Genomic DNA, 14,390 nt, shown 5'->3' with positions numbered 1-14,390 from the left:
ATGTGTGCCGACCGCCACCGCCTGCCCGCGGCAGGGGGCGGGGCTTAACGGGACACGCTCCATGACGGATATATCTGTCCACGGTTGTGAAGGGGTTAAATAAGATTTCTTAGAAGGGTAATGTCATCTCCAAGCCTCTGTTACATTTATAATCTCTCTCCTAATCAGGTGACAGAAAGAAAATCTAGAGTAACATCCTAATAATTATATAAAGAGTCTTCTTAGAACTGATTTGCATTCAGAGCCATTTTGCTCTTAGGATATTAATACACTTTGTTTGGCTCCATCAGCGTGGAGTCTGCTTCTCCTCACTAAGAAATGTGCCAAGAATGGACAGAACTGAAAACACAGAAGGAAAAATAAGAAATCTAAAAAGGAAAACACCAGATGTCACATACCAATAGGAATGGACGATATTTGGGAATACAGATCCAGCATTCGGTTGCCATCTACATCAACAAGATAATTTCCACGACTGTCTTCATAATTGCAAAAAAAGTTCACGGCGTCTGTATTCTAGGGGAAAACAAAATGGTTATCAATGTTCACAATTTATCAAGTCTTCATCCAAAGATAAAGAAATAAAGCAAGTTGAACCCTGATCAGGTAAAAAGCTCAGAGTCAAGCGGTTCACACAAGGTATGGCAGATGACACCATCGGTGATACTGGACTCATCTTGGAAAAGGTACAAATTATATTTCAATATTTTTCAGATTTCTTGGTTTGGTTAATGGAAGTAAACTAAAGGTGAAAAATGAAAAGTACAATAGGGTGATACCTGATAACAGCAGGGGTGAGGGGGGATAGATACGTTCCCCACCTGGGGTGGCTGTGTGAGACACAATCACTATGTAGACATAAAGGCTGGTGCAGATCCATGTGTGTAGAGCTACCAAACCAGAATATATGAAATAGATAGTGGTTCCTCTGTGCTGCCCACATGACCAAAAACGATGAGTCACATGAAAAATGTATAGGTTTACTAGTTTGAGCGATCTGGTCCTTTATGGTTGTATCCTGAGGAAGGAGCCAGATCGCTCCGAAACATGTAGATTAATAAACTTTGCAATTTTTCATGCGACTCATCGTTTTTGGTCACGTGGGCAGCAAAGAGGAACCACTATCTACTTCATATATTCTGGTTTGGTTAATAGTAGGTGTGAGCAAACCCGAACTGTAAAGGTCGGGGTTTGTACCGGACACTGGGTGTCTGGGCTCAAACCCGAACACTGTCTTTTATAAAGCAAAAAAAGTCTATGTCCAAGTTCGGATGCTCTACGTATGCCATTCGATCGAGCATAGGAGTTATTAAGTATGCTCAGTGCTCGGCCCAGTTTGTGAATGGCTCTAACAGGGAGTAAAAAACAAAAGTTTCAGATGCTGTGTGTAAAAAAATAAATAAATAAAAAAAATAAAAATCCACACCCTCCATCCCCCGGAAATGCTCTGTTTATGGCTGGCTGTATGTGGGCCGAGACACTAACTGCCCAATCATTGATTTACATTATACTCGTAACTTGAGTCGAGCCTGTTCGTTTGGATCACCATTGACTTATATGGGGTTTGGGAATAAGTTCAGGTCAATTCTGGATGCCGAAAGGACTTTTAACTAAAGTCCGTCTGAACCCGGTGAACCCGAACATACACGGGTCCATCCGTCTCTAGTTAATACTTTAAATTTTCTGTATCATTGAAGTCACAGGAGATCGGCCATTCTTACTTACCTGGATACCATTCAACTGTTTGATTAGCTCCTAAAAATGAAAGTAAAACCATTATAGACATTATATTTGTAAAAACAAAAATAAATCTTAATATGTTTTGTACAACTTAATATAAGGACAGACAGTTCACTACCTGGCGCTCCCATGTGTTCTAGATCTGTGTCTTGAATCAGCACAGCATTATTTAGTTAGCAAATACTAAGGATTCCAGCCTAGGGGTGGTGATGGCGCGAGTCTTCAGTGATTTAACGCCATATGGGATGCAGAGCCATTGTAGGCAGTACAACAGTCAGCAGACCCACGAGATTTATGAGGCAGTCCCCTAATTAATTCAGTGTACATCTGCTTAAAGGGAATCAGTCAGCAGGATACCACACCCCAAAATATTTATATGAGCATGTAGCTTTTACAAAGACAAGTACAGAAATAACTTTACATAACCAGTCTGTTCCTCTGTTAATGAGAAATCAACATTTGAACAGATATGCAAATCAGGCTGAAGGACTAAAGTAGATCTGAAGCCAGTGTCACTCCAGATCTATTTCTCACCCAGTGCCGCTTCCTACTGCTTGATTGATGACTCCTTTGCCTTAATACACATATCATGGAGGCAGTCAATCAAGCAGGAGGTGGCGCCGCTGGGTGGGGGAAATAGATCTGGAGTGACAGAGGTTTTAAAACTACCATAGTCCTTCAGACTCATTTGTATATCAATTACAATGTTGATTTCTCAGTAACAGAAGAACATAACGGCCATATAAAAGACATTTCTGGACTTGTATTTGAAAGAGTTATGTACTCATAAATAGTATGAGGTGGGGTGGATGTAGTTAAATTCAGCTGACAGATGCTCTTTAAAGGAACGAGTTGTGACAGTGACATTTTTATATGAGTTTGAATATACTGGGATTGGGATAAACTAAGGGACATTTTGACTGGAGTAACATCATGTCTGGGTTAATACTGATCATCATCGTCTGCCTCGACTTCTGCAACTTCCTGCTCTGTGGCCTCCCCATTTAAACACTCTTACACCCCTCCAATCTATCCTAAGTTCTAGTGCTCAATTAATCCACCTGTCCCCCCCGCTATTCCCCAGCCTCTCCTCTCTGTCAATCTCTTCAGTGGCTTCCCATTGCTAAAGACTCCAGTTCAAAACCCTAACCATGACCTACAAAGCCATCCACAACCTGTCTTGTCCTTACATCTGTGACCTAGTCTCCCGGTACTTACCTGCACGCAACCTCTGATCCTCACAAGATCTCCTTATCTATGCCCCTCTTATCTCATATTGCCACAATTACATACAAGCTTTCTCCCATGCCACCTCCATACTCTGGAACTCTCTACCACAGCATATCAGACTCTTGCCTACCTTGGAGACCTTTAACAGGAACCCGAAGACCCACCTCTTCCATCTAGCCTACAACCTGCAATAACCCTCAGTCCACTATACCGCTGCACAATCAGCTCTACTCCCATGTACTGTATCCTCACCCAGCCCCTGTAGACTGCGATTCCTCAATGGCAGGGTCCTCTCCCCCTCTCTATACCAGTCCGTCTTGTGCATCGTTCATGATTTTTGCACTTGTTTTTATTATGTACACCCCTTTTCACTTGTAAAGCGCCATGGAATAAATGGTGCTATAATAAGAAATAACAACAACAATATTAATTCTTAGAATACAATTGACTATGGGAACTCTCAGACGATTTCTCATACCACAACCAGTCTTAGGCTTTGTGCGCACTTACCGGATTTTGCCGCGGATTTTCCGCGGATTTGCTGCATGTTTCGCTGCAGAAAATGTTCATAACATCTCTGCAGTCAATCACCAGCAAATCCTATGGAGAAAAAAAATCCTGTGCGCACTAGGCGGAATTTGACAGCTGCATGTTTTGCTGCGGGAATCCCGCAGCAAAAACAATTGCATGTCACTTCTTTTCCGCACATCGCTGCGGGATTTCACTCCATTGACTCCAATGTTAATCATGAAATCCCGCAGGGGATAACGCAGGCAGCAAATTCTGTGCGGTTCACTGCGTTTTCCTGCGTTATTCCCTGCGGTATTTCGCGGTTTACCTCCGGTAATGTGCATCGCTTGTCTGCGGTTTTGCAGGGAAGTGATGTCATTACAGGAAGAGGAAGCCGTGCATAGAGTAAACACAAACACAGATCACAGACACACACAGATATCACAGACACAGAACACAGACACAGACACAACGTGGGCTCCGCTGCATATTTACCGTCCAGCCGAGGTAAGCACACAGCGGCGGCCTGGTATTCCCAGGCTGGGGAGGGAGAGGGTCAGGGATAATGTCCCCCGCCTCACTCCCCCTCCGGCAGCCGAGAATAATCAGCCGCAGCTGCCCCGGGACTGTCGCATGCATTATGCGGCACTACCGGAGTGTCCTCGGCTCTTCTTGCCACCGTGTAGCAGTGGTGGCAAGGTAATTCAAGGGGTTAATGGTGGTGGGGGACCACCGCCATTAACTCCAGGCTTGATCATGGCAGCGTCTATGTGACAGCTGACATGATCAACCCGTAAAGTAAAGTGAATAAAACACACACACAGAAAAATCCTTTATTTTAAATAAAACAAACAAGCCTCGTTCACCATTTTATTAACCCCTCCCGCACCAAAGCTCCGGCGTAATCCACAGGTCCGACGTCCTGCGCTGCTTCCATCCAGCCGCGACTGTCACAGACACAGCGCTGAATGAAAGCAGCAGACAGCAGAGGTAATTACCGGTCATTTCCCACGGCCGGTAATGTGAACTCACTGCCGACCGTGGGAAATGCAGCGATCTGTCCTCTATCTATCCCTCTGTCTGTCTGTCTGTCTATCTATCCCTCTATCTATTCTTCTGTCTATCTACTATCAGAATTAAATGTATTTTTTTTTTTTTTTTTCTTCAATGTGCTTTATTGCATTGAATGCAATAAAGCACATCCCAACCCGCACGCGGCAAAACCGCGGCAATACCGCGAATAATACCGCGGCAAACCGCATGCGGTTTTCGGGTGCGGTTTCCCGCGGTTTTTTACCGCGGGTGCGGTAATCTTTGAGAGCATGCGGAATTTTCTCAAGAAAATTCCATTTCCCAGTGCGCACATAGCCTTACTCTGGTTCCTGTTAAAGTTTCATCTCCTAATTTTTATCGAAAACAATATAAGGAATTATTAACGCACAGAAGAAACTGACAGTTCTGTATGATCACTGGCAAGACTAAATAATGACATACAAGACAGGAAAGAACTTGGCTTTACTAACTGGTATAGAGGCTTTTTATGTCTAGGGCGGTGTAGTATTGATGGGGCACTGTACTTTGGTAAAGGACTTTCCCTGGTTTTTATCTCAGTTAGGTTAGGTTTTATGCTTTCACCCTTCAGTGTATTGGTATGAATATCTGGTGAAATATTTATGGGTAAAGAACTTAGACGTTTATCTTTCCTTTATAGGTGGACTTTGAGATGGTTTGATGTTACCAACAGAAAATAAAAACAATTTTTTTGCAATTTTATGGTGGTAATATGGCTAGGCAAAAGTTTCTTAAAAGGCCTTCCAATAGGCCCACTGGTCTCAGGGTGGTCTCTTGGATCCCAGCAGTTCGACCTCGACCAATCAAAATTATGGCATAACTTGCAGAAATGCAAAACAAGTCTTTGGTGGAAAATCCCTCTTACAATAAACCTTTCTTTTGGGACATGCATTAATAACAAACAATCTTCAATATATATGATGTCAGCACCTATTAGAAGAGGAAGACAAGGATAGCCATAGCAGATCATGGTATCCTTCGAAGACTACAGGTTGGTGTAGCTGCCAAGGGTTTGAGAATCTCCCAGCTCACCACAATTTCTCTTTGTATTTACTACATAGGAATCTTCCGTAAACAGCTTTCTTTCTTCTAGATATAATCTGTATACCTATATACCCAGGGGGCATTGCCCATCTCTTTCTACCCCAGCTGGTGGTCTCCACAACATTACCTCCCATCATGCAAACAACCAAGCTGTTCACTTACTCTTGATCTTGGTCCTGGAACTTCGGTCTTCATTAATGGAGCTTCATACTCAAAATCGACGTTCTTTTTAGCGGCAGCCTGACTGATATACCTACAACCTGAAGAATAATACGGGTCAGTATTATCGGTTATCAGACTCTAGGATTCATGCAACTCAATTCTTAATTCTCTAACGAAAATTAATTTATTAATAAGCAAAAATATGACGAGATTGTGAAATTAGAACCAAACTGGAGAATACACATTTTTATTGACCAGTTATCAATTGTACCAATGTCAGACATGACTCGTCAACTGCATCTCTTCCGCATAGATGGCAATTATGGTGGTTTTTTCAGCTAATTATTTTGAGGAAGCTAAAGTACAAGTTAGAGCTCCTAAAACGTTGTATACTGGAAGACCTTACTATACAATTTCTCACTATAGACATTTCTAAATTACAAGCAAACTGAAGTAAACACACGTTTGTTGGCCAGTTATGACTTGTATCAATGCCAGACATGACTCATCAACAGCATCTCCTCCAAATAGATGCCAATTGTGTTGGATATTCTTAAGTTCATTATTTTGAGGAAGCTACAGCACACATTAGAGCTCCTAAAAAGTTATATACTGGTAGACCCTACTATACAATTTCTTACTACAGCCACTCCTACAAATATAATATCTAAAATTGGAAAAACATTTTTTATAGCGTTATAGTGGTCAGTAGCAGTCAATAGGATAACCCCAATGGACAGGTAATAGGTTTTGATTCTGGAAATACCCAATTAATATCCTGTACTTCCTTGTAGCAGGAAGGTGGACACCAGTAAACACTTTTCACAAAAATCTATGGCACCATACAGATGTAGATTGACACATCAATTAAACCACAAAACATTGGACATGAAGTTACAAGTGTCAAGCTTTAGTTTTCTGAAACAAAATTATTTTTTCAGTATCATGGTATGGATAATGCGAAAAATACTACATCTGTAGGATGGTGATGGCTATATGAGAAGAGTGGGAGGTCTGGTTGCTTAGATGACCACATCAGGGGACCATGCATCCCATTTGGACCCTGTGTTCCTCTGCACTGGAGAGGTGGCTCCCACTCACACTTTCCATTAAAGTTTATGGCAGAAGTCCACAACCTTTCTGACCTTAAGAGCCATATTCAGCTCTGAGCATTCAAAATTGAGTAGAGAAGGGGTTAATGCCGCGCATCAGCCAAATGAAACTGTATAGATGTTGATGAATAAATATCTCTTCTTTATTTCATCGGTCTACGCGTTTCGAGGTCGAAACCTCTTCCTGAGGACCAGTACATCAACAAAAGCCTTTGGCTTTTGTTGATGTACTGGTGCTCAGGAAGAGGTTTCAACGAGGAAAGGCGTAGGTTTCGAAGAGGCTTCGACCTCGAAACGCGTAGACCGATAAAATAAAGAAGAGATATTTATTCATCAACATCTATACAGTTTCATTTGGTTGATGCGCGGCATTAACCCCTTCTCTACTCCATTTTGAATGCTTATCCACGTGGGGCTGCAGCAGACGCTATTTATCTTGTGCTTATTAGTGGTTGTGACTTTCACAACCGAATTAGGTGAGTGTATATTTCCTATATACTACACTTGTTCCTCTGGTGTTACACTATTAGCGCTTATTTTTAGATTTATATTCAGCTCTGAGAGAGAGTTGCGAGCCTCATCCAGCTCCCACCCCTTCACACTAGTGACACCGAGAACCCCCATTACCCCCATTATTGGTATGCAAGCCAAAGCTTTTCCACAAAAATCACACCGAGGCAGTATACCAAGATCAAGGGGTTCTCAATACCCCAATTCAGTATTCTCGCATCAAGCACTATATTGATACATGCACCATTGTGTGAGTGATACTACACCCTTGACTTATTATGTATTACTTATATTTCTTAGGAAGTATCTAATGGATAACATTGTATTTTACTATAAGGCCTTTACCTTATCTCTATTTTCTTACTAACCATCAATAAAGTACACACATGGTAATGTCTGGATACATACCCTCATAGCTCATGTATTTCTGACATCAGGGGTTTTGTCATATATATTCCCTGCCCTGCTATTAGCAGTACCTCATTACAGTATATGTTATATACCCTGTTTCCTCAAAAATAAGGCCTGATAGGATTTGGGGGCCTTTTTTTTTGAGTATGCTTAAAATAAAAGCCCTTCTCTAAAAATAAGCCTTAGTTTAAGGAATACAGCAGGACTCCATAAAAAAAGAGCAGACATACCCAAAAGAAAGGAAACCTCACCCCCTCTAAAAAAAAATAAAAATAAATCACACTCACCAGACCCCAAACAATAACAGTTGGTAAGTTCCAATGGTGGATGGGATCTCACACAGAGATCTGTGTTGCGGTCAGGTTCCTTGCCATTCCAGCTGCATTGCACTGCAGCTCTAACAAACAGGTCGGGTACCAGCATCACTCTGCGAAAGTGATACTACTTCCAGTCACCAGGGGGAGCCCACAGCTGTTGAACTTAAGGGGACCTGACAGTGACGCAGATTTGTATGTGAGAGCCCATTCACTTGCCAACTCTAATTTTTTAGGGTCAGGTAAGTGCGATTCTTTTAGGAGGTGTCTGCTCTTTTGGGGGTAAACTTAGCAGTACATAGAAGTTAATAAATTTTAAGCAGGTAATTTAAACTAATGTAAATATGGTATGTACCCACCACTATAGGAGTAGGTGCCATCGGGCAACCCCTTCACTACAATTCTGAAGATGAAATTAAAAAATCATCATCCAGTATAAAAGAGAAGTCTTAATAATGATTAAGAACTGTTTTTTCTCCTAGCACACAGACAAGAGGATTACAAGCAGTAGTAAACTAAACTACCTAAACACCAAAGCCCATGATGTATGCTGTAAATGATGAGAATAATAAAGAGCATCATTCACGCAGAGTCATCCGCCATGCTATGGCCAGCAGTTTCATCAATAGGCCATTTTCTTGATTTAAAACACAAGGTCGCAACTCTGAAAGGGTCACGGAAAAAAAAAAATCAAAATGTGCAATATTAACTCTTTAGAGCCCTTGTCACCAGTACTTAACTGATCCATAGGAAGACTGTGAACAGTGATTGTTGTGCCAGTGATGCGGATATAACATATGCATAAAGGGTTAAGAAAAGGAGCAGAGAAGGGAAGCAGAATTCACTGCAGGCATCATCGTGACACAGCCAAATGCCCTGATGCAGAACGACACTTGTGTGCGCTAATCAGGGCTGTATGGAAGAAAACAAGGACTACACATAAGCAGAAAATAAAAAGCGCATAGAATAAAATGTTGTAAAGGAAGAGTGAATGTTCATGTGGGGAATAGATTATTTGCCTGTGCACCTTGCATCATGTACAGCCTGGGCTAAATATAGGCCTCCTCATTAAATGCAGCTTTCTGTAGGGATTGCATCTATACGTGTACATAATGGAGAGACTCACTGACTAATCAGAATTAGTCAGAATTGTCAGAAGTGCCGCTCATCAAAAAGACATTTCAAAAGACAGTGTCAAGATAATGAAAAGCAGCGTGCACTCAATCTCCGAATAGGTCATATCAAATTATAACTATAATATGACTCGGCACAATATGTAATAAAGAATATACATAGGAGATCAAAATTAGAGCACACACAATTTCCTAAATGTTGTGGTCATTGTGTAGTCCTATGTGATTATATCAGAACATGAGTAATCTAGCAGTATTTTATAAATTGAATTTATTGTAAAGCAGATAATAAAAATGTAAATGAGATAAATGAAAAAGAACACTGATGAAAATTAGAGAACACTTTAAGATACCTGCAAGTATTAATCTGGCATCTGGTGCCAATTTCCGTAATTATCTGACAAACCCTATGGGACTGGCAGTCTAACTTTCCAGTTTGCACTGACTTTGCAAAAACGGTTTGCTGTTCCAAATTGACTGAAACTCCCCGGCAGCAGGCTGCCCAGATGAAGGCCAAAGGGGTGACCCTATCAGCCATAGCAAGAGAAGTTGGTTGTTCCAAGTCTGTGATTTTGAGAATATTGTATCTTTACAACATCACAAACTCTTTCAAGTCCCCCAAGAAGGCTGGTCGCCCACGCAGGACAAATGCAAGAGAGGACAGGATAATGTAGAACAACTCCATGGGTAATTGTTTCAATACTGCAGCTGGAATTGATCACCAATTCACTGAACACGGTAACGATCTGTCTCGTCATACATGTTACAACATTTAAGAACATTTGGACCAAAAGCCCAATCTGAGGTGACCAAACCTCTCATTAGCAGAAAGAATCAAAAAGGAGCACGATGTGGGGACAGACGAGAATTGCTCCACAGTTCTCTTTAGTGATGAAAGCAAGTTTAATTTATTTGGGTCTGATGGAAAACATTATGCTCATCGACAAACTGGGCAAAGAAGTCAATGAAAGGTGGTGCAGGAAGTGTCATGGTTTGGGGAATGTTTTCTGCAGCAGGAGCTGGACCTCTCATACAGCTACATGGCAGAGTAAATGCTAGTGTGTGTCAGAACCTTCTTCAACAACACGCGGTTCCTTACTTGCATTCATCACTCAATCAGCCAGCAATTTATATGCAGGACAATGTCCCCTGTCACACAGCAAAATGGGTAAAGCAGTTCCTTGATACAGAAAACATTGAAACAATGAAATGGCCAGCCCAGAGTCCTGATCTAAACCCAATAGAAAACCTCTGGAAAATCCTTGGTGTGAAAGTTATGGCCAAGAAACCCACAACAAAGAACTGTGGAAGAGACTGGAAGAAGAGTGGACCAAAATCACACCAGAGCAGTGTGAGACTAGAGTTGTCCTGTGGATGCAGATGTGCTGAAGTCATTCAAAGCAAAGGCCCGTACACTTCCTACTGATTGGTGACTATTGTTACCTTTAGAAAATGTACTTAGAATCTTTCTCTGTGCTACAGTCATTGCCGTTCTCTAATTATAATCACGTTTTGGCAAAAAAAGGTTTAATGTTGATAAACTTTGGATCTTTTGTAAAAAAAAAACAAACTTTAAATGTTGATCAATATAGATTACATTATTTCTGAAAGAGCAAGTGATCATACAATGCTCTCTAATTTTGATCTCAGTGTATGTGAAATACAATAGACTGTATAGAATATGCTACCAATGCCTACAGAATCATAAAAAAGGGAGGGGTTTCACCCAAATAGTATCTTTTATATAAAAAGTTGTTTAGTAATCAAAAAACAAACAAGATGAAATAGCAAAAAGTTCTCTAACTCATCATAGTATGTTGCACAAAGCCAGGTTACCACAGATGCATAATCCTCAAAGCGTGTTTCACATACAATGATCTTGCTTCTTCAGGGGGTATATAATATATATTGCACACCGGCGGTAGTTTTATTGAAATGGCTATTTTGCCATCGTTCTTGGCACAGTTTTGCCTCCAGGGTCTTTTACTCTCTATTTTCAAGTAAAGAAAGTGTGTGGCTTGTCACTTCTTGTAAATTCTTTAGGATTTCCGAAAATCTGAAGTGTGATTTTTTTTTGTTCATTTTATGGGGCGCTTTGAAAAAGACATCAGTGTGCACATAATCTAAGGACCTTACACTGAACTAGTTCATTTAAACAGAGTTTCTACTCCAGTTGGCACAATTCTGCTAATTTTGGGAGATTTTTTATTCTGTGCATCTTATTCCAGTCAAAAAGCAAACGCCCAGTGTAGTAGAGGGAAGTGGAGGAATGACTGAGTTTAAATTAAAACATGCAGTGGAAGATCCTCAAACTCAATATAGAATTTGGGACTCAAAATCATTCAAGTTCAATGCAGACAGACATTCATTTGTACGGTGCATTTGAAAAGTCTGTGCTTTGCAGAGCCTTCTTTTGCAGCAATTAAAGTTGGAAGTCACTTTGGATAAGTCTCTATGAGCTTTCCACTGGGATTTTTGCCCATTCCTCAAGGCAATACTTCTCCAGCGCCTTCAAGTTAGATGATTTTGTCTGGTGAACAGCAATCTTCAAGTTTGACTACAGATTCTCAGTTGGATTAAGGTGTGGGATTTCACTAGGCCACTACAGTATATTTAAACAATTCCCCTTAAACCACTTGAGTATTGCTTTATCAGCATGCTTTGGGTCAATGTCTTGTTGGAAGGTGAACCTCCATCCCAGTCTCAAATCACTGACAGACAAACAGGTTTTGCTCAAGAATATCCCTTTATTTCACACTATCCATCTTCCCCTCGACATGGACCATTTTTCCTCAACATGCTGGTGAAAAACATCCCCACAGCATTTTTGCTGCCACCACCATGTTTTGCTGGTGAAAAACATCCCCACAGCATTTTTGCTGCCACCACCATGTTTTACTGTGGGGATGGTGTTCTTGGGGTGATGAGCTGTGTTGATTTGGTGCCAAATACAGTTTACCTTGGTGGCCAAAAAGTTAAATTTTGGTATTATCTGACACAGCACCTTCTTCCATACATTTGGGGAGTCTCCCACATATCTTTTCACAAGCTCAAAATGAGCCTTCCAATTTTTGTCTTCCAGCTCTATAAGCTGTATGGCTTATTGTGGTTGTATGGAGATTCCCCAGTCTCTTCTTGGGAACGCTACAGCTCGGAATGCTACAGCTCCTTCAGGGTTACCTTTGATCTGTGTGCTGCCTCTGATTAATGCCCTCCTTGCACGGGCTGAGAGTTTTGGTGGGCGGCTATCTCTTGGCAGGTCTATTGTTCTATTTGATGATAAAAGATTTGATGGAGCTCTGGGGGATCATCAGAGATTGGGATATTTTTTTTAGAACCCAACTCTGACTTGTCAACAACTTCGTCTCGGATTTGTTTGTAGATCTCCTTCATCTTTATGGTGTTGTTTGGTTAGTGGTGTCTCTTGCTTAATGGTATTGCAGCCTATGTGGCCTTTCAGAAAAGATGTGTGCGTATTGCCAAGCCCCATTCCTCCCCAGATTATGAAATTTCGTTATCTGGCATAGGTAATTGCCCTAAATATTTAAGAAATGTGGATTTATGCACATATACATAGGAAAGTTTGCAGTTCGTAATCTTTCACTGAGGCTGCACACACATGAGCATATGATCACTAGTACTATCTGATGTTTTATCAGATAGCTCTCGGACCAATGTTACAATATGGGGCAGTGCCGATCAGTGTATTTTTTTCATGCCAGTTTGGTATGAAAAACAATTTGCCGCATAAATCAGATGGAGTGCAACCATTGAAGTTTATCATTGTGTGGAAATTATCGGACTGCACTAGGATGTTATCTGAGTGCAGTCCAATTTCCACAGACTCACCATGGAGAAGATGAAGACATTTTGTTCTCAATCTTTTCCTTTCTTGTGCTATGATTCTCTCATGTGAAACAATCAGACCACATTAAGCTGACACCACGATCAATCTTAGAGCAGGCTTTGATCAGTGTCATTACTGTAAATCGATCCGATTATCTGGCATGAGAGAATATACTGTATTCTCGTGTGAGCGCAGCCTAACACAAGTGGGATCAGAGAATAACTTTCAATAAGGATCATATTTGTTTATTCCCTTTAAAGAATGTCACAACTTGTATAACATGGACTACAGAAAATAATTTTATTTATCTTCTTAAGGTACGGTAGTATAAGTGTCCTAAAATTAAACACTTACGTATATACAATCTACAAGGTAGTCTGGAAGCCCCAGGAAAGCACCACACAAAAGCAACGATGAGCCCTGGAGCAGCGAGGTTGTGACATGGTATACATCGAAGAAACGGCACAATTCGCCTTACCAGGGGGTCAGTGCCCCAACTAACTGAGCCTGCACTATAACAAACTGGTGTGGGAATGACACAAGTAAGCAAATAGTGTAACATGACCTCAGGTTACAAACCCTAGAAGTCCACGGGACAATGACCCTTAAACATGATCAATACTGGATTTTCACTCAACAGAGTTGAACAAAAAGCAGAAAAAAACAGGTGTGGTCCTGCACCACCGGTATTACTTGGTCCTGCGCTATGGGTGGAAGGATGAAATCGGATGCTCCTGGGTAACGCTGTATGGTGGTGCTCATTCTCAACAGACAAGGAGTCCAAGCATAAGTTCAGGCGAAGGAGAGAAAAAAAAAAAAAAGGAGTAGCACACACCATAGCATGAAATCCAGGCGAAACGGCCATCGTCCACCTGAGTGCCTGCATCCGGCTGCGGACCCGCATGTTTTTATGCATGAATTGAAATAAATTTGGATTTTACGCTATGGTGGGTGCCACTCTTTTTCTTCTTCGCCTGGACTTAAGGCTGCTTTACACGTAACGACATCACCAACGAGATATCACTGGAGTCACGGAATTCGTGACGCACATCCGGCCTCGTTAGCGTTGTCGTTGCGTGTGACACGTACGAGCGACCGCCAACTATCAGAAATACTCACCAAATCGTTGATCGTTGACAAGTCATTCATTTTCAAAATATCGGTGCTCGTGCTGGACACAGGTTGTTCGTCGTTCCAGAGGTAGCACGCATCGCTACGTGTGACACCCCAGGAACGAAGAACAACAGCGTTCCTGCGTCCCCCTGCAACGAGGTGGGAGTGACGTGAATGCGGCTGCTCTCCGCTT

At 41.5% G+C, this 14,390-nt stretch overlaps 1 protein-coding gene across 1 annotated transcript in view; it reads right to left on the bottom strand.

Moving 5' to 3' along the window:
* LOC142245290 (4-aminobutyrate aminotransferase, mitochondrial-like) overlaps positions 1-14,390 on the bottom strand; it is a 118,825-nt gene that overhangs the window by 79,111 nt on the left and 25,324 nt on the right. The window contains exons 2-4 of the mRNA XM_075317901.1: positions 5,758-5,855; positions 1,726-1,755; positions 399-516 (exon numbers count right to left, since the gene is read on the bottom strand). Coding sequence (XP_075174016.1) covers positions 399-516; positions 1,726-1,755; positions 5,758-5,855 — 246 coding nt within the window. The remainder of the gene's footprint in view (positions 1-398; positions 517-1,725; positions 1,756-5,757; positions 5,856-14,390) is intronic.

The sequence above is a fragment of the Anomaloglossus baeobatrachus genome, chromosome 7 (assembly GCF_048569485.1).
Source record: "Anomaloglossus baeobatrachus isolate aAnoBae1 chromosome 7, aAnoBae1.hap1, whole genome shotgun sequence".
Classification (NCBI taxonomy): domain Eukaryota; kingdom Metazoa; phylum Chordata; class Amphibia; order Anura; family Aromobatidae; genus Anomaloglossus; species Anomaloglossus baeobatrachus.
The sequence above is the reverse complement of the archived record's forward strand: the minus strand, read 5'-3'. Positions and strand labels throughout refer to the sequence as shown.